This window comes from Argopecten irradians, chromosome 7 (assembly GCF_041381155.1).
Source record: "Argopecten irradians isolate NY chromosome 7, Ai_NY, whole genome shotgun sequence".
Classification (NCBI taxonomy): domain Eukaryota; kingdom Metazoa; phylum Mollusca; class Bivalvia; order Pectinida; family Pectinidae; genus Argopecten; species Argopecten irradians.
The window spans coordinates 6,092,459-6,119,271 of NC_091140.1; the positions used below are offsets into that span (position 1 = coordinate 6,092,459).

Consider the following 26,813-nt stretch of genomic DNA (forward strand, 5'->3'; position numbering starts at 1 on the left):
TTATAGACTCAACCATTTGAAGTCATATTTAAACAGACAACTAAGTAAGATAAATGAAGTGTTAAAATCCATGCTGACTTGGTGTTCTGGACTTTCTCCGGGGATTTAGGGTACACAATTTAAGCATGTGGCCTTGGTATTTAATTGACATTAAATTAATTTAACCATAGTGTAATTATGTACTTGACACCGGATTCATATCACCCTAGTTTAAATTCATATTTGACTCGCGATATCGTTTAACCCTAGTGTAATTACATTAATCTGACGCAAAACTTCTCGTACTTATTGTGTGATATTATGTCAATATACAAAAAAGATAAATACAACAAACAAAGTTTATTAAAACAGACATGGTATTTTCAATAAAGGACATTTTATCACAGGCGGAAGAATAGCAATATAAACATGACGTTACATTGGAACGTAATGAGATAGAAACATGAGGTATATGATGAAGTTGGAAAGTAGTTAAGCTTTTAGATACAGTCAAGCGTATTAGTGGAAACCTCCACCCCATTTCTGATAAAAATAATTTATTTATACCTCCATCTTGTTCATTGCTATAACAATCACATACAAAACTATGCAATATGGCGGAATGATCACAGGGAAATAGATATCATGTTTATAACATGTCCGACACATGGTGGGTGTACGTAGATATAGACCACACAACACGCCGTGAACAACAACACATCTATAACTAGAATTACTGTCAGTAATATGGCAAATGGTTCATAACAACTCTAGGATTGGTGAAATGGACCACCTATGATGTTTAATCTCCCATTGAACAGGTAGAATCCCTTCTACGTGGGTACCTAAAACGTCACGAACGTCGAAACCATTGTTAGTAGCGAGGAAAATGCTTTGTAATAAATAAAGTTGATAATTCCAAATTTAATGCAGACGAACGCTTCACGTTGAATGTATAATTCAACATTTGGTTTTGTGTTCACTGATATTCGTCTTCTCAATGCGTCGTTTGACCACAAAACCTCGACTGATGTACATGGAGGTATTGGAATGTATCTTTGAATTAACTCAAACGTCGAGCTACATAATCTTTCACATCATTTATACACTTTTCATTCAACCTAAAACTAGTGCTTTGTATGACCAAAGCAATATAGAAAGACTTAAAAGATGTATATAATACAGTATTTTATAAAATTCACTCATGAAACACACGAGTAACATATTATATGATTAACGAAATACCGATACAGGAATAGGACGTCTGTCCGATCTTCAATGTAGGTTACGTGATTAATGAAAGAAGATATCACAGATGCTTGTTTTTTTGTTTAGATAACCCGATCAGCCATTGTTTGTGATAGGCGGAAGTGGATGTTTGTCTGACGGCGGCGGCGCAGCCGGGTGGTTAGGTAAGGGAGTTAATCGGTTGTCCACATCCGGTGTACCGATCTCTAGGGCATCTCTCGGGGACATGGTCTCTACAACACATTCTGTAACACAAATAAGACAGTTATAAACACGAAGTAACGTTGTCACAATATACAAACCCATTCCTAGATCGTCAGCATAATCCACGTAAAAATTGAAAAAGAAGAGTTTTGAAAACAATTGTCAGCATTATAAATCACCACAACATATATATCAGTATTTTAAAGTAAAACTGTAATGACTGATCTAGATGTTTGACAATTATCGATGTACATGTAACTGTTGAGAAATAATTCATACGATTCTTGAAACAGGAATTAAAATACACATATCAACCATAACTAGATATGATACAAAGTACAAATGAAACACAGTAAATCGGGAAGGAATAGTTCATACTGTGTTAAACAGGGATGGATTGATACATTATGACAGCAGGTAAATGTGACAAACCAAGGATGTTAGTGAATCTTATTCTTAAAAAGGGATGATATTGGCACATTAACAATATCAAAAACTAAAAACTAAAATTATAACGATAAAACATATGATTTGGGTTGATCAATTATTTCTTTATAATTTTTTGTTATTATTTTCCTAATTCATTGAGCTGTAATTTCAATTAAGAAAAATGATAATAGTATTAAAAAATCAAAAGGTTTAATATTTCAGTCGAATATATTTCGTGCATTTGTCATTTTTCACATTTATGCAAGGATCCATAAATTAACAAAAAGACATCAATCATGTATTATATATATCTGAAGGATAAACTAACAAGTAAAACGGTTGCAATGTATAACGATATGTACTAACAACGACGGCGCCGAAATCACACCAGGCAACGCCAGTATGGGCATGATATAGGTGAGATGTATTGTGTATCATTGTGTATATAACAGTCATTGTCATACCGATATCTACCTAAGCACTGCTATCCTTATCATGTATGTTTGTTTTCGAAACCATTAAGAAATCAATGGTCATATTTTAACGCTAACAATCGAGCTTATCACCGTGTATCGATGTTTGAAAATTTCCAAATTAGATAGAGGTATTTGGTACAATATTTTGACAGTAAATGCCAATAGGTGTACCATCAATAAAGAACAACGACTAAAGAAGAGACATCAAAAATAAATGATCACGCTTATAAAGCAAAACTTGGATCAGATCAGCAAGTACAAAATCTGGATTCAAAATGACTGGCAGAGAAAAAGGGTATAGTCAACGATTTGGAAGAATTCGCAAATGAAACCGTAGATTTCATACCCTGGATATGAAACATGAAAAAATAAACACAATCACAAAAATGAATATATGTATTAATAGTCTAATCAAATAAAAATGAATTTGTAAAGGTTTGTCAAAATCTCAACTACTACAACTACTTACGCATATGCCAACCTTGGTCGTTTAAAACTGTGTAATGAAATGTCCTTGAAATGAATGTGAAACACACTATAGACTATATTAACTGAAGATTGCATTGTTGTTAAAATGTCAACAACATATCTACCTGCCTTTTATCTATATAACACTCTGGTAACTGACTATAACCTAAAATGTAGAGTTTTGTCTAAAAATGGAAAAATGGGTCGGGAGCGAAAAATGGATTCATCGTCACTACATTGAGTAGCAGTAAGAAACAGCAATTATCGGCTCTCTTTCGTTGCCTCATGCCAGCATTACTACTGTACATTATAACACGTCACTAAAACTTAAGCACCCCTGCCTCCTCTACTTGACAGGTACTTGTTATGGTAAGTCTAAGACGATAGGTAAATACAGCACGGTACCGTCAGCCACATCATTACTATACCCAATAATTAACGACCGTCCCCTATGTTATTAAATCAAGTATTTGACTATTTTCTGTGACGTTAATTGGAGATGTGTAAACTTTAGTGGGTAGAAGTTAGAATGTCACATTGCGACATTCACATATTGTACCATATAGATATATTTCACTATGTTGTGTATTGTACATATTGATTGTTAACCTTCAATTCTTTTGGTTTTAACAAAGGATTGTTAATAGAATAAAATAATTTGATAAAAGGCTCCTTTGTATCCAACTAGTAAAGCAAAAGTAATATCAGGCAGACAAAAAGAATCAATATCACGGGTAATTGGAATGGATATTTTGGTCGGGCTTAGCAACATCGGGGAATAGGGACAACGCAGACACATGGTCATTGGAAGATTTTGTATTGTGAACCATACTTACAAGCACATATCCCACGGGTATGAAATAAAAGGCAAATTAAAACATTACAATGATTGGGCAAATTATCATAGGAACTGTTTCATTATATAAGAACTGTTTTTACATATTGAATCATACAACTCCTCAACTGAATGATGGAACATCTATTTTGCATATTATGAATTAATTGAAGTGAAATGTTGACGTTTTCATATTACAATCATGTTTCACGTCTAGTTGTCAAGAATTATTAATCTAAAATAAGAAATATTTCTTACGCACATATAAATATAATGTGATTCATGTAAAAATGAAATAAAAGTAATGCACTTAAATTTTTCTAGTTCTAATTCTAGTTTCGAATTATAGCTTTGCTTTTATTTGGCACATGAGGCAGGCAAGTATGATACAATAAATGGGATATATTAAACGGATTAAAACTGCAAACATGAAAAATTTCTTTCGAAACATGCGACAATTTTAGTTGTAAGAGTTATCTGACTAAAATGAGTAATTTAAAGAATATAGTCAAATACCACGGGTATATAAAGATATTAATGTCACTAGTAGTACAAAAATAAAGTAACCGATACAAAATATGTTATTAGTTTGTTAAAATATATTAGATTTATTAATAATTTCATCTGGGCATATTATCTGAGTATGAACGCATGCAAATATCACATATATATTTAACATCTATCATTATTATGACCCTACTATGTCAATATAAGTGATTTTGTAAATATGCTCTCTAACATTCCATGCGTCAGGCTTTTAAATTCTTAGGTGCAAAGTATAACACAAATAGGACTTCTACAATTTCATGCTATTGATTTATCTATCATAGCCATGCACACAAACAATTTATTTCTAATGGACATGAAAAATACAAAAAAGCAAATAACAAAATAATGAATAAAATACTGACTGGTTATTTTTTTCTTTTTCTTCTTCTAATTAGTCTATTGAATGTTCATGATAACTTTATGGAATGGTTTCAGCAATACCAGATATTGCCATATTTATTTTAGCATTAAACGAGTATTTATTGGTCACCATTAAGCTGATACTACTGTTGGTTATATTCAAACTATACACAGACAGGTCACTTTCACCGTTAAAACAGCTAACTATGCATGCAATAAAAGATTGGACGAGTAGGCATTGGAAGAAATGTTGTTATACACTTTCTACTTGTATAAATTACCTCCGTTAATTGGCGGTAAATATTTTCCTGAAAAATAGAGTGTACGACATGTTTCTCCGAAGTTTGTGTGGATTTATATCCGTTGTGTAAGCTATGCTAATTTTATATCAGAACAAAATAAACAAAACACACACATAAAAAGACACTAGTGCTTCTTTGTCATGAACTATTACAAAATATGTTGCATATAATGCCATTATTTGGTTACATAATGATGTCATATATTTTCATCATGCATTAGTATATAGCAGGTTATAATCCGGTACTTATAGTACATGAAATAAACGCGTTACAAAACATGTAATATCCAATAATTAAATTTGATTTATCATGATATTAGGATTACAATTTATTTTGTTGGCGCAGCATGCAATTAAAGTTATTTTACAAAATATTAAATTAAAAACAACAATGAGTGACGATCCATTCACTGCTGATCACGTGATGCATGCATTTTCTGTGTTCTTACCTGGGAACCTCCGAATATCGAAAATGTCTTTTCGAAATACACGAACTAGATAGACATAATGATTAATGAAGTTGTAAAATGCAATGAAAATAGAAAATACAGTACAAACATAAGGCACGCAAATGATAGATAGCTGATTAATGATTGAAAAGATGGAATTAGAAAAACCGCCGTGGTGATTAAGAAAACAAAACTAAAACAATAAAGAAAAGGTGATGGATTTAGGTACAAACGAAAAAGGGTAAAATGCAATATGTTCTATCTGGCACTTAAGTATCTATTTAATGGCTTGCTATGATTAAACCTATTTTTTTGATAAAACACTGTCGTCAATAAGAAAGCACAGTGTTACCTTGAGGAGGAATCTGTTTCTTTTCTTCGTCTTGTACAACATTTTTCTTCTTCTTGAGTTTCAGGATGATTATGATGACACCAATGATGATGAGGATAAATAGCAGCCCACCGATAGCGGCGCCGGCATACAGTCCTACATTACCACTGCTAGTCTCTGTGGAGGCTGTGGCTGTGTCTGAGGCTGCTAAATAAATAGACAGAACTGAATGTCCATAAGGCCAGACAAAATACCAAGATAGACACGGGACTGACATTCTCCAAGATCCGAGCTGTTGGTTACCAATTAAACTACATAAATCTTGTTAGCATTTCAATAATTTGATTCCTGCAACTGATAAAGGAATCGAAAATAAAAATAAAGCATTATGTATTAAATTAATGAATGCTAATATATTAGAATTATAAAACAGTAATTCAATAATGAGTTGTAAATCTATATTATTATTCATTAATGTATATTCAACATGCAGACCGTGAAGTGGCAAACTTTGTACTACCTATTTTATAATGTAAATTGTGTTTGTACATTATTGTAAGGCTTCATGGTTTTGTATAACAAGTGTTACAACTTTAAAATGGAATCATAACATACATGTATATAACGGCATAGATTCAAAATGAAACACCCTTACAAATGAAGTATGAAAATAAATTCTTCTCATTCATTCCCACTATTGGTATCTATTTTAATTGTCTTTTGGATTCCATACTTATTGAATGGCAGACACCAGCTTCATTAGCAATGCTTAAATATCACATTATTGTATTATCCCTGTTCAATGATCACAAGCATATCTGTCTCAATTTATTACGATCAATTATGTGAAGATGATGTATATATACAATATTTGGGGGGCAAGCAGTCATAAGGATCAATAGGACGGATAGGACAGGTGAAAAGCATGGGTATCATTTGGAAAATGATATGTGAATAAAAGAGAAAATATCCGGTATATACAAAAGACGATTGGTGGAAACTCTAACAAATATAAAAATAAGCAAAACATGTACAACGCAAAAAATATTTTGATGAAAGATAAGTGAACTAAATATGAAGATATTCATCAGCATGGATAAACATTGGTAAGGATCCAGGATCAAGGTATAGACCAGTGAAAGAAAGGTTGAAAAAAGTCCTACTTTTATACCTTACTTTTAACCAGTACAACCTTTGTTGTCATGCAAGAAGTAGTCGGTCTTGCTTTGTGTAATGTAAAAAAAAACTACACCATAGTTGCCTGACTGATATTGAAAGAATGTTCCAAGAGACAAAAATACTGACACGAAAATAACAGGTAAGCGTGATAGTGCGATATATGTAGTTCCTGAAAGAAACAAAATAACCGTCAACATTTCTTATGTAAAAATAGAGGTATACACCGGAGAGTCGTAATTCAGGTAAAATTATACCCAATTTCGAGTCTCGTTGTGAGTATCAACTAGGATGTTAATGTCGAAATACCAAGGGAATCGCACCGAATTATCATCAGAACAACAACACTCTAGCTGATTATGTTGTAAATCTTCTCGGTCGAATGAACTAAGCTGTAGTTTGATATTTTAATCATAATTTTCTACAACATGAGAACCCGTCACCATAAAATGGTGAAAATCAACTGATATTGGACAAACATAAAAACAGGCAGTTCTGGAAAGAATTAAAAATTTAGAGAAATATAAGGTGTATAGAGGTAAGCATAAATTGTTACTTGTTTAAAAATTCTATAAGCAAATAGAGAAGAAATTCAAAAATGTTAATAGCTACAAATGTATTCAAATCTAGAAAGACAAATAACAATATAAGGCAATATATTTTAAGCAAACGATAAATGAAGCAAAAGTAGGAAATTCGTTTGTGCTGCAACGTTTTCGTCACGATCACATTATACAGTGTTTTTGCAGACTAAAGCGAACACATTTCCGGAACAATTACCGCCGGCACTTGTAGTAGTAGTTGTGGCTGTTGTTGCACTTGCTACTGCTGTAAAAATGACAAATATTTTGCAAATCCGAGTAGAAAACTAAAACCAATTCTGGTTTACTTTAAGTTTATATTAAGCTTGAGTTGTCAAAACATAAGTAAACAGGTTTAGTTAAGCATTATCTTTTACAAATATCAATTCTATAATTTGCGCTCTAGAATAATGTTAGACTAAGGGAAATAAAAAGCTGAAAAAAATATAAACTGAAATTATTTCATTAAGCAAAGTATATGTTACTAATCACTAAATATAAAATCTATATTTTGCTAGTTCATCAAAATAAATTATAAGTAAAAAACCTGCCAAACTGCCAAACGAAAGTAAGCATAAACTTCGACAGCTTTACGCTTCCATTGCTATCATATCACTACTTGGCTATATGCCAAAGGAGAAGTTCTAACAAACCAGAGTCGTTTATTTTTACTCAATCGATAGTCTGAATTATTGCTTTATTGTATTCACAAATCGACAGACATTACTGTACTATGGGTCTACGTCACTAAAACTACGTCTTCAATCAATTTCTACTTTTTATGGCTTAAAATTTTATGCTTAATTTTTATGGCATTCACAGATTATATATTACGAGAGAGATAAATAATCAGTCTAACTTATTTATGTTACTCAGATATCTGTACGTATCCAAAAACAGATCTTTTCCAATTTTATGATTTTTCTAAATAAAACTTCAGGTGAAACAATGTCTAATGATAAACCCTCCACGATTAAATGTTAAATCGGATATATATCTGGAAATGGATTGATTTAAAGGAAGGTCAAGGTCAGGCCAGGATTACTGGAGAGACGGGGAACCTAGTCCCCCACACATCTAATAACAAACAGTTACCCGTGGTCCCGGCGGTCGTCGTGACAGCTGTAGAATAATAGATTATTATGATAAACTAACGTCATAATTACTTCCAATAATAGATAATAATGATAACCTAACGCAATAATGACTTAAAAGAAACAATAGATTATAATGATAAATTAACGCAAAAATGACTTGTACAAGAAACAATATATTATTATCGTAAACGTATGGATATTATAATAATAATATAATAATGAACAATATATGATAGTGATAACCGAAAGAAGCAATGGTTCAGGAGGTACAAAAGTTCCAATATCTGTGCATTTGTACACCTTTCAATACGCAAAACCCTCAACAAAACAAACCTCCTCGGAATAAAGTAATTAATAAATGATATTATGAAGGCATTGTCAAAACGACACATAAATGCTTGAACAGATGAGATACACACTGATTTAATTGATCAAACATTCGATATAATATATTTTTTGTATTATTATGTACACATGTTTGAACATAAAGTGGTGTTATCAGTGAACCTTATTATTATTACAACCAGAAAGAACTAATAACATTGTAGCATTACAGCATTGAATTATTTCATCTCATAGTTATAGTACATAATGAAAGTTCATATACATATAAAACAGAAATGAACATAGATACACCACAATAACACCACTAATGTACATAAGAAAGGTGACGAAATCGAGTGCTGGAATAGAAGTATGGAAAAAACCATAATGGTATCATCTGCTTAAATTGTTAAAAATCAGTGACTATCATAAACAATCGTAGGCACGAATACAATTATATAAATGCATCCACACGAACGATTCATGTCATTAAGTTGAGACTCGAAAAGCGAGATAGAAAGACTGTCAGATAACAGTGTTACACAATGTATTAAACAAAAACCATAAATATATATACAAGAAAGAATAAACAGTACAGATTTATGTTAAATATTAACAAACTGAGTCTGGTTCAGAGAAAAATTGTATACGTCTTATATCTAAATTTTGATAATTCTGATAATTTCATAATAAAGGAATTTCGTAGTTTAATCTTGCTGTAATTAAAACGTAGGGGTAGAGGGTAGTGTGCTTTGTGAGATATATATGAATGGAGGAAATTGTAGAATAAGACATATTAAAACATATATTGGTGATAAAAAATTGATACAAAAATATCATTAAGGATTGTAATATTAATAATTGTGTTTGTATATGGAAATTAGGGAATTAGTACTAATGAATGAGAAATTCAACAAACAATAGAAATATATAGACCGGTTGTAGAAATATAACATCCTTCTCGGCACATAACTGTCAGAAAAGTGGTTAGAAATACGAATAACAATAGATAGGTAAATTGCATCCTCGATGCTCCATGGGTTACTATCACTTATGAGATATCCACCCCTGGAATGTTTTATGGTAAAACTGGGGGCAGTTCAGTATTTAATTTGTTAATGTACAACAAAAGCATCGAAGAACGGTACACTGTCGTTGACTGCGTGGCTTTAAAATTGGATGTCCCTCTCTCTGTAACGTTCAAAGTCAGTCTCTGCAGGACTGGGATTGGTCAATTGTTTTCTCTTCTAAACTGCCCTTACTTTTATTGTTTTCTCTTCTAAACTGCCCTTACTTTTACAAATAGGTAGCCCAAAAGTGGGTATTATATTACTGAAAATAACCCCTGAAGCATCGAGGAACAAAACCTAACAAAGATACGACAACAATAACCCCCAACAATGCAAATAAATAGATCGAAATGTAATATTTTCTTGTCTTGAATACAAATTGGATGGATATCTGATTAAAAATGTAACATTTGAGTTTCGTAAAGATCATTTCAGGCATTATGCTTTGCAGTTGGAGAAGCATTTATGGTAGCCGAATTATTCATTGAAAAAATATGAACGAAAAAGTATACCGTCTTTGCATATTATCTGGTTGCGGGTGGGTATTGCATGAGACGTCATGCGTTGACGGGCACAACGTCAATTTGTCGGGGAAAATCATTGTGTCAGAGAAATGACGTAGGTTTTCCTTACAATATAATTAGGTCACAATCAAGACGTACCAACACAGCCAGATAATTTTAATATGCAAAGATGGAATGCACTTAGTACACTCAATACGTTTCACTTCTATATGGAATACCTGTGATGAGCTCAAGTTTCGATCAGCTCTCATCAGTTCGAAACGTATTGTTGATATGTAAATTACCAGTAATATGTATCTATCGGTGATATTGTGAATCAAAGCAAAGAGTGCTTTATAGTTTGATAGATCAACTTTGATTTGGTGAAAGTTTGATACAAACATGCACAAAGGTCAGACATGTATATTATGTGAAATAGTGAGGATTATCAACTTCAATAAAAGGAATAATGTCAGTTTGGAGAACAGTGATACTGAGAAAGAAGAACATGCATCAAACTCAAACAAAGCAAGAAATGTTTCCTACATGTAGTCGGTGCACCAGTCGTTGTGAATGCTGTGGAATAGTAAGAAATTCAATCATCTTATGTCCAAGCCTTTTCTTTACCATAACGTTTACCCAATTTTCATTGACAGAGTAAGCGAGCATTGTTACAGACAGACAACTAGAAACTTTCATTGGAATTGGAGATTACCATTCTCAATGGATAGTTCATGATATAAAGAATCCAGGAAAATGACAGCAGCTGTCAGGTAGGCGCGAGTATTGGTTATTCATGCACATCGACCTTAATCTGGTGGATTGAACTTAATATTTATATTTCTTGTAACCTTAAGGTCACCTTTACTCCGAAATGTCATCAAAGACAGAAAATTCTAATAAGCATTTCGTTATTAATTCGATAAAAAGTCAAATGCAGGTATTAAACATTGTACAATTCAGATAAAATGATAGATTTTTATGGAAGCAAGACAACTCACTTCTTTTACTTCTATGCATCTCTATATACTTTAAGAACATATACTAGGTAATTCTACTTTAGGAAAAGATGTAATTCTACACTAGTATGACTGATGCTAGCTATATAACATATCTTTGATTCTAAACCATTAGTTTTCAATTATTAAACAAATACTTACGACATGTCACTGTTGATCCAAGTGAGGAAAAATATGGAATGAGAAAAGTAGTAATTAGTAATAAATCCATGTGTTAATCACGATACATTAGACAGAAAACTCCTATGTTACAACCAAAATAATAGATATTTATAATTCTTTTCAGAAAAATTGAAAGCAAAGTTTATACAAAACAAAAGTATTCAAATAAAATGATAATTTTACCAATAGAATGAGAATTTATTAGAGTAACGAAGTTAATTAATTTGATAATCATTGCAGGTATGTAGTATATATAGATATTTGCCAAAAGATGACACGGGTACTACTTACCATAGGGCGTCAGTGTCGCCGTCATACCACCGGTGGGGACAGTAGAAGGATTACCAGACGTACTACAGCTACCATGGTCAATACTTAACTGGACGTTTGATCCAGACGCCTCGGCTATCTGTAACACAATTGAAATGATAATAATAATGATTATAATCTATGTTTATGAGAAATCGATTGTGAAATAAGTAAATTACGTAAACAACACACTTTTGGTACCGGGAGAATCTTAGAACGGGAGAAAACCGAAGTTCCCGGAGGAAATCCACCTGATTGGACAGGAGACCCCGGAACTTTTCACGTATGTTTCGGAGATCTAATCTCTGAGGCTAGGTGAAAAGTGAGTGGTGTATTAATACTCTTGTAATTAGTATTCCGTGTATCCGGTTTTTGCAGGGATGATATGTAAGGCTTTATTATATGAAATTAAAGGATGATGTTTCGTAATTAAGATTAAAGCATGTAAGCATGAATTAAAGATATTCATTCATTCATTCATGTAAATGTAAAGACATTGCTACGTGTATTTATTGTGAAGCGTGTATATATACACGATCCAACGAATTAAACATCAGAGTATCATACACCTACCAGACATGTGAATCTGTAAGTAGCTGATTGGTCAGTCGTAGCATCTGCGTTGACTAATGTGACGTAGGTATATGATCCGCTCGTTACGGAGTATACATTATATAGCGTACCGCCACCTGTCGAGTGAGAAAGTATATAGTACTATCACATGTTTTACTTAAATAACATTTAAAAAACTAAAATTACGTCGTTTGAACCTTAATTTAAGACCTTGTCCTGTAATCAACATGTATTTTAGCGTTAGAATGAATAGATTAACGTTTAGGAGATATAACACTAAGATCCGAGAGTACACTCACATTCTTATGTTAAATCACTCAGTTAGCTAGATTTTTGTGTTATCTCCATAACATCAAAGCATTTTATACCATTTAATCTTTATGTTACAATCTACCATATGTACTTTCACAAACTCATTGAGGAACTCTTTTCTTCGTGCCGTTGTTTCAGCCAATTAGAAGCGATCTTACAAACGGCAAACTTGAATGATATATCCTGCCATCCTAAATAAATCATGGAAGACGTTATCACTTTACCATTAGCACGTGGACAATTATATCTTCTATCGAGCTTGTTAACATATGTATTTTTGCTATATGTTTTTGTATATATTATTTTCTTGTTGTTCTTACTTGAGTAAGCCATAACAGTGGCACACTGAGTGTAGTTGAAGACGGTCATTGTTCTGTCTGCGCAGTTATCCCATACACTTCCGGTACCGCACAAAGTACTAGAGCCATCATTGGCTGAGTAGGCATATGTTCCTAGTAGGAGAGTCGGGAAATACTGCCCCACACTGCTGATTGAACCTGGCCGGATAAAAGTAACAATAAGTGAAAAAAGAAAAGGAAGGGACAATGTATCTAAAAATTTGGAGTGAAGAAACAAAACTCTTTCTACAAGCATTAAATATTGCTGAAGTGATTATTTCTCCAAATTGCCTTGACATTGCCCTGGCAATGATAGACCTCCAATAAACATATCCAAGAGACTTCGGTTCTTTAAACTATTTATAGTTTGATGGAAATTAATGAATAATGACACTAGAGTGCTTGCAATGATTGTTGTTATAAATAATAAAAGTATCATAGATTTTGGCCTAATATGCCTGGACTCATCATTATATTTCTATGTTTAACCTATGTGAGATGCATCATTAAAATCAACTTAGCTCTTCTTAAAACATTTATCTATCTATTTAGTAATGGTGGACTTTGTAGCTGGCAACTTTATCCAAAATTCAATCACACTTTGAGATACATCTAATGTTGTATTCGTTGTAAGAAAATAAATCTACATTTTCTCCGGTTATCATGCTATGATTAGATAGTAATAACAATCAATTTTCAACAACAATGACGACCGTACTTTATCTTTGGCCTAAACAATAAACCCTAGTCGTTGTTACCTCATAACTTACCATTGTTCAAAGTTTCAATGTGATGTATCAAATCTTTCAAAGTTAGGTGGAAGCCACAATTTAACTAAACATAGTAAATTATTTGTATTAATTTTGTCGTCTTTGATGAAAGTGATTTAAATAATAGAATAAGAGGCATATATCAAATACAAACCATGTATATGAGAATAATAAAGATGTGCAATGACGACTAGACCTAAATGTACTATTTATACAAAGTGATCAATAAATGACATTTATTTGGACGGCTTTTTGCATTTTATTTTATTCGAGAAAGATTGATCATTAATGTCTTGTAATCAATTAGAAATATAGGGTAATTGATTATTGCATATTTTATACTAACTTTGCTTGACTAAGGCGTGGTACTCCGCTGTAGAAGGACCACTAGTCGGCTGGCAGTATTTGCTAATTGCTCCCATCGTTATGGCAGAATCCTCTATAAAAACACGAAAATTCCCCGCGTTGCTCTCTTGATCTGCAAATTGAAAAAGATTGTTATGATACCCAAACCGGCAGGTGATATTTCGACACAGGAGAGTGTCGTTTAAAGATGTAATTCTTATTCCTTTAACAATTTAGATTTCAAGAAAAATGACTAGATGTAGTTTAATATTGGTATTGAAATGTCTTCAAAAATTCAAAACTAAGAACCTACATGTATAACTACTCGATGTGAAATACAGGCACCGAGTAGAGTTAAAATATTCGATGGATTGTTGAAAGTGTATCAGATATCATTCATTAATATTAATTGTAACGCCGAACATCGGTATCATCATTCTGGTTTCAAGCACAAGTTTGGTCTTCATTATATATATTTTTTGCTATAGATTGGATGAAAGAGTATTCTTCTTATATAGAAGATATGATTTGTTTTCTTTCTCGCGCCTTACTTGCACGTAAGTAATATATAGCCGAATATGTGCTGACTGAGGTCCATGCCATACATATGTATGCGTTTTGCGGCTGTCCAAACAAATTCACAGTCTGGTCACCCCTACAAAATAATTAATGATAATGAATTATTTCTACTGATATATCAATTAGGCACCAAATCTATACAGTAGCGTTGACAGCCAATGTATACAATATAATGGGTATACAACTGTGATGACTTCATTAGAATCAAATGTTGCAGGCGGAAATTCAAATGTAGCTTTTTAATGAATTGACGATATTAAGAAATTGTAAAGAAATATGTTGAATATGTTTCAACAATTGCCAGTAAGGTTTTTCTTGAATAATATTTGTTCAAAATGTTAATTGATTCAGTGTTACGTGAGTAGCGTTATATATATAGTCTTTCTCGTATTAATTGGATTGATTCAGCCTTACTTATGATGGAGAAAATAATACATATTTATTGCAAGGTATATCAGAAAACATATATGAAACTATAAGATTTTTAAAAGATTTTTTCTAGGGTGATAGGTTTGAGAGACACACTAATAATATTCATTAAAGTTATAATGTTAAAAGTTAATATATTTTGTTGATAATTGCACCATACCGGATTTGTTTGGAGATGCTAATATAGACTTTGCGTGATGCCAAATCCTTTTGCATCTAATTGCAATAAAATTTGTTGAAAAATTGAAATTCATTTTTACTTGAATAAGATGTATTTGTTGCTTGTGTCCTCTAACACACATGTCCAGCTGCTGACCACTGATGAGTAGGCTGTCACTGACCATCCGGTTACTGATATAGCGCTCCCCGACCACGTCATAGCGAACGTACCGTCAAATTGACTGTCGTACCAGTTCCCCGACCATTCCGAAGTCGGTTGTGTGCAGGTGCCCTCTGTTAAGTAAACAACAAATGATATAACATGTAAATAATTTATTTGAAGCAGATTACTTCGATTGTGTGGATATATATATAAATATAATATAAGCAAGGTAAAGTTGGACAGTTATTCGTTATTCGTTATTCGAATAACGAATAACTGTCTAACCCTACTTCTGGCTGGGTGAAGTAAAGTTAGACAGTTATACGTTATTCAAGCGTCACCTGTTTTGACGGATGCAGTGAAATTATATATAGTCATTTTTTTGTTAAATATATAATTTGTGTGATATGAACTCGTCGACAACTGGTCCTGTCACACCGTCGACTATATTCATAGATACTTGGTCATTCTCAGGCATCTCATCAATATATATATCAAGGACATGTGGAGAGGAAATACGTGCGACTTAGATGTTAGCCGTGTAAATGAATTTCCATTAAAAATACCTCAATACAAATTACTTCTAGTCTTCAAATGAATGGAATGATACATATACCTACAGACTTTTATTAAGTTATCCATGGAACAAATTGAAAGAAACATGTCCAAAATGTGGTATTTGTTTTTTAAAAATCCCAAAACATTTCTACAATATGTAGTCATTACAACATATCCATATGTTTGATGCATTTATGTACTTAAGGACTTTAAATTCTTTAAAACACTTACAAAAAAATATATTAAGTATATAACAGACACATACTGGATCATGACCACAAAAAAGCGTCGTATTATCAAAACGTCAAAATAAGGTTTCATGAAAAAAACCCACCAAAAACCAATGTGACCAATCACAGTAATGATAACAGATGTTTGCGTGATACATGTATGCTTTGCATCTAAATAGACCTAATAACAGAGCATAATAAATATGTCTAAACCTCTAAGGTTAGATGTTGCAACATGTATGTATGAAGTAGGTCAAATTAATAAACCACCGATCAATATTTTATTCTCCCTTTGAATTACAAATGATAAGGAGTTTACTATATTCATATGGACTTATATATCCGGAGTTAATAGCATGACAAAAAGGAGACACCCAATATGGTTTCATTTCTCTCCCATACTTGACATGGTTCTGTCGCTTTTGCTAGGGAAAAGATAATTATGTCTTTAACCGGGGTAGGGAAAAGACAGCTCAACCGCGTTAGATAGTGACGTCATAAGTAAATGCGGCGACCATTTTTACGCACAGCGACATATGGAAGAAAAAGAATCAAACGTTGACCTGTCAGGTGGACAGGGATATCTCTACCTTCGTGAAAGATTTTGACCATCAACCCTCGGCAAGCTGCCGGTTGATTAGCGAAAATCTTTCACTCGGGTTGAGATATCCCTGTCCACCTGACAGTCCCATGTTAGAGTCTATTAATCAATTACATAAAAGAGTACTTTTGGGATCAAATCACATGTCCATCGTCAAAAACCCCCAAATGTGATTGCGCTGACTCATTTAAACTCCTTTGGTCATAGATGTACAAATCATACGTGCATACAATATACAGCTTTCAATATATTTTCCCAAAAAATAGTGAGAAGTGGACAAAATAAGCATATAGCAAAGCTCACTATTTCATGAAATACATGGTTACTGTTTATGAGTTGTTAATTTTAAGACTGTGATGCTAAGATTTCCTTTATTAATTAATACCAAAACATCGGTTATGTTTACTTAATTCTCCATGACACATGTTGATAGTGATTAATGTAAACACAACACACATTTGTAATATAAATTGACATGATTGTAAATTAACACTAATCAGACAATATGTATTTTGTTTACGCCTGCATGTTTCATGTACCCCGGATTAGTTTAAGGCTAATCGTAATATATAGAAAATAAACAACGCACAGATTATAATTCCTCTTTCAAACACTATACAAAAGAGCCTGACGTAGTCTCAATAACTCTGAGCTAGATCTGACGTTTATAATACGGCATTCACGAGAAGGTAATGCGTGTTTAGACGTTCATAGGATATGACCACTGGATTAAGTGAACAAGTGAAGGTGCATAAAAGAATGAATGTCAGGTTTAAGAAGACCACCATTCAGTTTATCTGGGTGTATCGTCTGGCGCCATCTAAATAAAGTTCGAGTAATTTATATAAACATCCGGTAATAAGATATGTCTTATGCGAAAAAATGATGTGATAATATACTCCGTTAAACCGCATACCGGACTTCCGGTGTAAAATCAAGACACTATTATAAACCTCACACACAAAAATGACAATACGTAGCTACATAGTAAAACTAAAGTTTAAGTTAATAAGCCGTGAATTCCATACTCACAAACCAAGCAAACATCACATTAAAATGTTATTTACCATCAAAAGTCATCAACATTTTGAGATTACAATACTTACAATATACAGATTTCAATTAATAATGTCAAATAAAAGCTTATTTGGACAGAATTAACATAAATTATGATATTTATGTCTATAGTGCAGTGAAATGGGTACTCACAGTCGAAACTAGAAACCAAATTGCGCTCTACAATTTCATATATTTGCACCGATATTTAGTAATTATAAAGTTGCTTCTACAAAAATGTTTCCAATTAAACATACACAAAGCATAAAGTAAGAAATACTTCAGTCGCATAAATTCTGCGTTGTTGCTAATGTTTGTACAGCATAATTTACCTTATGATTTTTCAACAGATTACCGAGAAAAACAATCATCCAGTTATGATTCATATAATTTTAGCTGATGAATTTACAAATGGATAAAAACCTCTTTAGAATAAGGTTTAATAAGGTCGAAATATTAAAACAATATTCTGTTATGACAACAAAATCACAATTCACTATTGTTTTATGTCTATAAAAACTGCAGTGTCATTTCAGTTTCTTTACAATAGTATAGAAATTCAGCATTTGGATGTTATCGTGGTATTTCATTGTTGCTAGTGAAAGTGATATAGTAAAGGCAGGTCAAATCTATAAATATAAGATACAGCTCACAATCTCGATCAGCCTACTTTATATCACAGCTACGGTCACAGCCTGTCAGAGCCACAGGCACCGTACAATCAATTCACTCAACCGTGGTGATTTAAGTGAACATGGATACTGCTCGATAAAAGTGAATTTATAACTTAATGTTACGGTAATGAGTTTGAGCCTGTGATTTCCCCGTATATCTATGATTGACTAAGAATACATTTACTCATGTGGTAAATTCTAATGGGGACAATATATAATTTAATGGGATAAGGACACGCCAGTACAAACATGTTATAATGAGTTTACAACGGCATGTTGGTTACCGCACTACCGTATTACATTTTATATGGCCCTGACTTCATCGGATCTCTGTTTATATCCTGGTTGACATAAACGTTCAGGGCTATTTTCGGTGCATTTTGTATATTTTCAAGTACTGGTTAATTACTAAGCGTTTACCTAGATTGTATAGGTCTTTTATTGCATTCTTGATTGTGAATGCATACATTTGTGTTAACGTAATTAAATTAGAATTTTATTCGTGCCAAGAAAATATGTTTTGAAATAGTTTTCAGTTCATTTATGACTGACAAATAGCACAATAGTTCATATATCACTCTACTATCACGTTTACTAATTTTACCCAATAGGTCTACTATATTGGTTTTATTTTACTTTTTAACATATACTGTTATCTGTACCTGGGTGCATATCGTATCTGTACTTACTTGTATCTGTATCACAGATTAAAGTGTTTCTTATCAACTTTTCTTTTTCAAATATGATGTGTTATGGAGTTGTGAATTAATTACAATGAAACTCTCCAGATGCCATTCTTTTTTTGTATAACACCTTTGTAAATAGAATATCAACATTATACATTAGCTCAAAGGATTATACATAGGACATTGAAAGTCTTACCAGTTAAATATAAATCTTCGTTCATTCAGACTTAACTACATAATAGCTAGTACAAACGAATCTGCCCCTGACCAAAGATTAAAACTGGATAGTAGCCGACTCTTTTGTCTTCAAGTACAGGTATCTCAAATTCAATTATTTGTCGTCATATTGGACAATATTTGGATAAGTTAGCATCAACTATGTATCTAGACGTTGTGTACACGAGTGGTATGGCTTAGATATTTCTTTATTCTGTCGTTATGAATAGATTAGGCATACCAAACTATTTACAAACCAAACTACTTCAGTTAGCTTCTGAATCACAACAGTAAGGTGAGATACTAATTGGGAGAAACATGAAAGCCTTGTCGTCATTATAGCAACTTTCTTCGTTATTTTCCTCTTACAAAAGCATACCTATATATCTATGTTGTATGCGCTGTTATACTGTTTTAATAATATACGATACCCAAATAAAATCATGGTCGATGGTGGTATATACGATTACTCTTTGATATATTTACGATTTATGGGAGGTGATCTTAAACATCTAGAAAGGTCTCCAACTTGTCGTCAAACTTTAATTACTTTTTAATCGTACGAGTTTATCCTTCTCGAAGCTTTTATAATGTTCATATTATTCTATAATGTTTTTGTGTAACATCGACAGAGATCCTAGTGACAACTGATGGATCAGTCAAGGTTACCGTTTTAAGAACAATAGTTTGGTATGTGTATTGTTTTACGTCATGGAATTATATTTCATTTTAATAAATTTGAGCAATTTTATTGACATAAAATGATGTTTTTTGCTGCTTTCGACTTCGATGCGTCAGTAATCCATTGACATAAATACGAAATCATAACTAGACTGTTGAAAATAACTTAAACAAGAATGAAATTAGTAACTTATTTAGGATTCTAAAACTACCTAGTTTTCTCTAATGTGTCACCCAATCGCATAAACATTAAAATATGATGTTACACAATGATAAATATGGTATATGTAAACATTGATGAAAAGTAATAGCGGTGTTGTATGATAGGCGGACTTGTCTTTAATATTCACTAACCCCAAATTAAAATGGAAGTTTACATGAACAGATTAGGAAATGTATATGTTTTGTATAGACTCCTGAAAGCATGCGATCTTTATTGCTTTGAATAATCTCAACTAATTACTAATTATTAGACTTGAGCTTGTACATATTTTGTAAATTTCTATTTGCTTTGTTTGTTTCTTGTTTTCATGTTAAATGTCATGCTTTATATAATCTTCAATTTTGGAGGAAATAAAGATAATAATATCACTTTTTAGAAAGGATTCCAATCAAGGATTTAACATACAGATTAATATCTGTGAACGCCTATTGCGAATGGTATAGAATGGAACAACAGTACATTGTATACATAATTACATGTACCTATAACCGATCTGATACTCAACTCTTTATAATATGGACTGTGATACCTCATGAAATTCATATGTATCTTCTCAAATCCATTGTCTGGTTTTTGTTCCCTAGGTTGTGGCTTTAATCGCTCATGGAGCACGAAGCCTAACTGGTGATAATGAAAATACTGGGAACAGACAAAGATGTGCTAATCCTTGGACATTAAACTACAGGACCCAGTGGTAATTAATGGTGTGTCACAATACCATATCAAACTATATAATTACACCGACTCTAAGAGACAATTGTTAAGATATATTCTAGGTAATATATGGAATCAATAAATTCATTGTTATATTCCAAGCACACAATATAATGAATATGTGTGCTGTCCTATATTGTTCGTAGATGCTAATACTAGGAAATGCGTCGGCGATATGGTGATGTATTTCCGATGATATACTCTGTTTAGCATGATGTACAAATATGGTCTTATTATGTTTCATTTAAGCTAAATACAATTTATATTTGCATTGTCTCATTTCCCCATGCGAGCGTAAATTGCGTTGAATTTCGATTTACCAATTAAGAGAAATGCTAGTTGTATTGCTCAGTATGCACGCTTGTGTTCTAACTTACACAACAAACCCTCGCGTGACAAGAATATACATAGGAAATAGTCATATTACCAAGGGGCAGCGATTCTGGTTAGATAACGGTACGTTGTAGGGGATATAAATGGTGTTGAAATGGCCGTAATTTAAGATTTATAAAACATTTTTTTTTCTGTTGTTGTTTTTTTTTAGATGTGATACCGATACAGACTCCGATGATAACAAAGGAATAGTGTAGATAGCTGACTAAGTCTTTGTAGGTAATATGTCGTCATTAGGTAATTCACACATGTACAAACATGTACATCTATATACAGCAGGGCGAACACACACACCCGCTAATAATACACCACGTCTAACATCACACTTACACCGTGGTCCACACACGCCTTCAACTTTGTCGGGGTTGCTCACCAATGCATTTTAATTTTCTCACCAGAATTTAATGCGCAAAAGTGAAAAGAAGATATGGATAAACACAAGTATGACATTATGGACATGTTTATTATGGATTATGCATATATGTGTGGTACATAAAATAGAGGTTAATATAAAAGAATAATAAAATAATTGTATAGCTGTCATGGTAGTGCAAGACGACTTGGTAGTATCATTTTTATTTGTAAATAGAATACGAAGATTAACATGTTTGCTATATAAAATTACGAGGTAAGAGGCACACAAAATAAATAATCAATCGAACTGAAATGTCAATGCAATAATTTATAGGAAAGATCAATTTTGTGGTCATGTGTTTAAAGTCTTGTGAGGGATATTTTCTCTGAGAACGGATTAAATCTACTATATAGTCTTTGTACAATAGTAATATCACATTTAAAATGTTGTTACTGCTTACCGAATTCAACAGCCTGCTTATGTTGATAAGATTAATATGGAAATTCTATTAATTTGTGTAAACATTATAACATACTGATTGAGCTTAGACTGGACTAATCTGGCTCTACCTCGTCAGACTAATGGTCAGTGGTGTACTGACCATTGACCAGTGACCTTTCTTAGGGACTGAATCTACACGGACTCCGTCCACAGACAAGGGGCCAGGGTTGTCCATCTCCGATCAGAGCACATGGACAGCGTCATTAGACTAGGGGCTAATGTTGTCGTTGTCGGGTCAGTGCACATGGACAGTGTCCTTAGACGAGGCATAAGGCTTTTAATGTCGTGTTAAGGTGCAGGGATATGGACAGTTCTATTCAGTTCGGGTCAGTGTTCATTGGCACTGCCTTTAGACTAGGGGCTAGGGTTGTTTATGGCGAGCATGGACATGGACATTGTCTTACAGACTAAGTGCTAGGGTTGTTATGGCGAGCATGGACATGGACAGTGTCTTATAGACTAGGGACTAGGGTTGTTTATGGCGAGCATGGACATGGACAGTGTCTTATAGACTAGGGGCTAGGGTTGTCATGGCGAGCATGGACATGGACAGTGTCTTATAGACTAGGGACTATGTCTGTTTATGGCAAGCATGGACATGGACAGTGTCTATAGTCTAGGGGCTAGGATTTTTTTTATGGCGAGCATGGACATGGACAGTGTCTATAGACTAGGGGCTATGGCTGTTTATGGCTGGAATGGACATGGACTGTGTCTATAAACTAGGGACTCGCATTGTGCACATCGGCTCAATATACAAAGTTGTTTATCACCTTTTAAGAAACATGTACAATCACAAATAAGGATTTTGTATTTATTAATAAAGTATGGCATCCTAGATTGACGCAATTTTAAGAAAGGTGTCGAAATACGCATAGATGTAGTTTTGTCCACTTCTGAAAGTGTTAGCGATATTTTTTCTAATTAATATTTCTAATACAGCAAATACGTACATAGCTTTTTCATTTAAAATATGCATTGTGCTTTGAGATTTTCTATTACACATATATTTAAGTATCCTGATAGAGTCTATTATCCTTTGTTAGATAAAATTTCTTTCACGATTGCTGGTTTGATTAATGCAATGTACATCAAATTGATTTAGAGTAATGCATTTGGAAACGAAGGTAGAACTTATATTTATCGATACATATGCATTAAGGTACAGCATTAGGCAATTATGATAGGTTTCTCTCCTCCCAGTAAACAAACATATTTGTCATAACATACCCCCCTTTTATCAAAAAGCTAAATAACTCTTTATACATTAAGCAAAGGCGTCAATTTTTATGATTACATTCGTACTAAAATTACACGTCATGTCACAGTATAAAGTAATTCACGTATTACTGATATACGTTGCTATCTAAGATGATTTTGAATCTTGCTTTACCTCGCTGTAGATATATATAACTAAACTAAATCTCAGGTGACCACTTTCAATGGTAATATTCTGCAGGTTCTATTGAAATCATCCAAACTTATAAATGGCTGGTTGGCTGGACGTTGAAGAATGATATACTATACATTCACTGGATACTACAGTGTACATATAATACATATGATATAAAGACCTTTCAGCAATTATGAGCTGGCATTAACGAGATGATAATGAAAACACATCTTACAGATAAGGGAGACATTGAATCATCTTGTAGTCTTCTAGTCGGGAGTGGGATAGGGTGACTGGGGATGGGGTGAAATGGGGATAACTGGGATGCTTGAGGGGTGGGACGGGGTAACTGGAGATGGGGTTGAATTGGGATGACTTGGTTGCTTGAGGGGTGGGACGGGGTGACTGGCGTGGGGGAGGAGAAGGGGTGACTGGGGTGAGGAGAAGAGGTGACTTGAATGGGGTGGGAAAGGATGACTGGGGTAGGGGAGGAGATGAGGGTGACTGGGGGTGGGACGGGATGACTGGGTGGGGGAGGAGATGGGGTGACTGAAGGTGGGACGGGATGACTAGGTTGGAGAGGAGATGGAGTGACTGAGGGTGGGACGGGATGACTGGGTTGGAGAGGAGATGGGGTGACTGAGGGTGGGACGGGATGAGTGGGTTGGGGAGGATAGGGTGATTGGCGAGTCTTAGGTGAGAGGATGGTTTTGTTTTATATGACATAAAAAGATTTAGCGACTGATTAGTAATTAGCGATCACATGACCAACTGAACACTTATATTTCGCGAAATATCAATCTCACTAAAAAGATACGTAAAAGATGAAGACCGGTTAATATTACTTATCACTGGAAAAGCTCATCTAATACCACAACGATATTTGGAAGGCATTGGTGATGTTATTAACTAGCTGCTGTAACTAAAAGGTGAAGAATACCGAGATAGCATGAATATTACCCCTTCACAATTTAAACTTTATTGGCAAGTGTAAAACGAAGGAAAGAGGATAGCAGCTCAACGCAATCAGCCATTCATCTTTAGAAGTTTAAATAACTACACAGAATAATTCTGTCATTAAAACTCAGGATTCCTATGTTACCTGTGGGAGAAAAAAGGTATTATAGCTGACTTAATTACCATGTGAAGAGGCTAAAAGTGACATTAGATTGGTTATGTGTGATCAGATGGTCTAATACCGTGTGATCCTTCTGTCATTATGTGCAATATTCCAAACTGCATTGGCTGCGTAATTAATGGCATGGTAAATACCCTGTGTATTTCAAACAAATATTTTTAATATGCTTATTAAATTTAATAATAAAGTCATACTTACCAACATAGTGTTTCGATGAAAGAATCCATAAAATGAAGCTGGAGATTGAAATCCTCGACCACATATTAATCATTATGACGAATGGCACCTAAATTTTAAAATCAAAATTTCTCAGAATCCGACTGTCACGTCTCTTCTTTAGTCATTTTTTGTATATGCCGTAATGAAGGATCACGTTCTCTGAGTGATACTAAAAATAGCACTGAGCGCAGGTGACGTATCACTATAGAGACTACATAATACCACATAAGACTAAGGTGTGCGACAGGTAACCCCAAGGTTCATGAGCGCGCACTGCTGCCGATTGGCTGAGAGAAGCTGGCTGTATGCCTATAGTTTAAAGACTTGGCAATATGTCTGGATAGACCCGTCCCTACCTACATGCTAAACACACCGGCCAATACACATCACGCGCTGGCCATTTAAACTCTCACCTTTTCTAATTGTGAAATGAGTTTCTCCCTGTGATTAATATCATAATCTTTTATTGGTTTTGTTTAACGCTCCAAAGCTCTGTTCAGAGGAGCGGATTAATGTATACAGAATATAGTTAAAGGTGAATTTGAATTTTAAAAACGTTTTCATGTTTCCTTTAATTAGGTGGAACGATTAGTGCCGGGCTGTGGGTCGGTGTTGGTTACGCTGTATGTGGTACTGTATCACTCACATCGATAGCTGTTAGCATCACCAGATCATAGCTTTGTGGTTACCCTACCTAATGCTATAGGCAGTTTGTGGTTATTTTATAATTACTATCCTGCTAAATCAATCGAATGATTAACAAATTTCTATAACTTTTCTTTTTATGGTTAAACGAAACCTAGAAGCAAATCACCCTTCAGCGCCTATTTGAATAGTTTAACAATGATGTCTGGTAAATGTGATGGAATCAATACCCATACTGCTAGTCATGTAATTGTCCTGTGGTTTGTCCCTGTGGCCCCTCCTCGTTTGTACGGAAGTGGAGTGTCCGGAGTAATACAGTTGTCGGTTAGAGAGAGAGGTACAGTCAATAATCATAATAAAGACGTATTGTGTCTCACAAAGGAACTTACTGCCAGTAAATGGATGTTCATGTGCTGTATTGTATTAAAGCTCAATAATTGAGCGAGGCGTACAAGTTGTCCTTTGTAAACATACTCTAATGCCGTTCAAATTCGTATAAGTTATTGCGTGAAGGGAGACAACTTTTATTATGTAGAGATTCCTACTACATTGTAGCCTGATATGTATAATAAATATTAAGGTAGACAATAAAAAATAAAATAAAATAACATAAAATACACAATGTTCTTAAACCTTAAAGAAGTCAAGAATAAGGTTAAAAATATTCTACATTATAATAAGAAAGCTGAATAAAAGTTTGGCAGCACCAACTTAAAGTAATACGAACCGTTGACCAGATTAGTGCGTAAGAAACATGACATATTGAATAATAGAAAGTTGCTTATAGAGAAACAGGTAGCCGAATCTCTTGTTGAAGGTTTAAGTTATAACTTCTACTTGGGACTTGTTATTCCTCCTTTCACAATACGGGCTTTGGGGCGGCTACGATTCACCATAACAACAGATTTTATGTCCTTTATCTGTGAGATTTAGGGAAACTGGCATTATATGACATTTCTTAAACAAAACAACAATAACGTCAATAATTTGTG

The 26,813-nt window shown here is 33.6% G+C and overlaps 1 protein-coding gene across 1 annotated transcript; it reads right to left on the reverse strand.

Moving 5' to 3' along the window:
* Positions 1-324: 324 nt before the first annotated feature.
* LOC138326823 (uncharacterized) lies at positions 325-25,517 on the reverse strand. The gene is made up of 11 exons (XM_069272825.1): positions 25,156-25,517; positions 15,477-15,669; positions 14,760-14,863; positions 14,210-14,341; positions 13,076-13,252; positions 12,444-12,559; positions 11,853-11,970; positions 5,651-5,953; positions 5,299-5,343; positions 4,830-4,856; positions 325-1,472 (listed from the first exon to the last, which is right to left on the reverse strand). Exons 1-11 carry the CDS (start codon positions 25,226-25,228, stop codon positions 1,324-1,326), a joined length of 1,437 nt encoding a protein of 478 aa, XP_069128926.1. The 5' UTR covers positions 25,229-25,517; the 3' UTR covers positions 325-1,323.
* Positions 25,518-26,813: the final 1,296 nt, after the last annotated feature.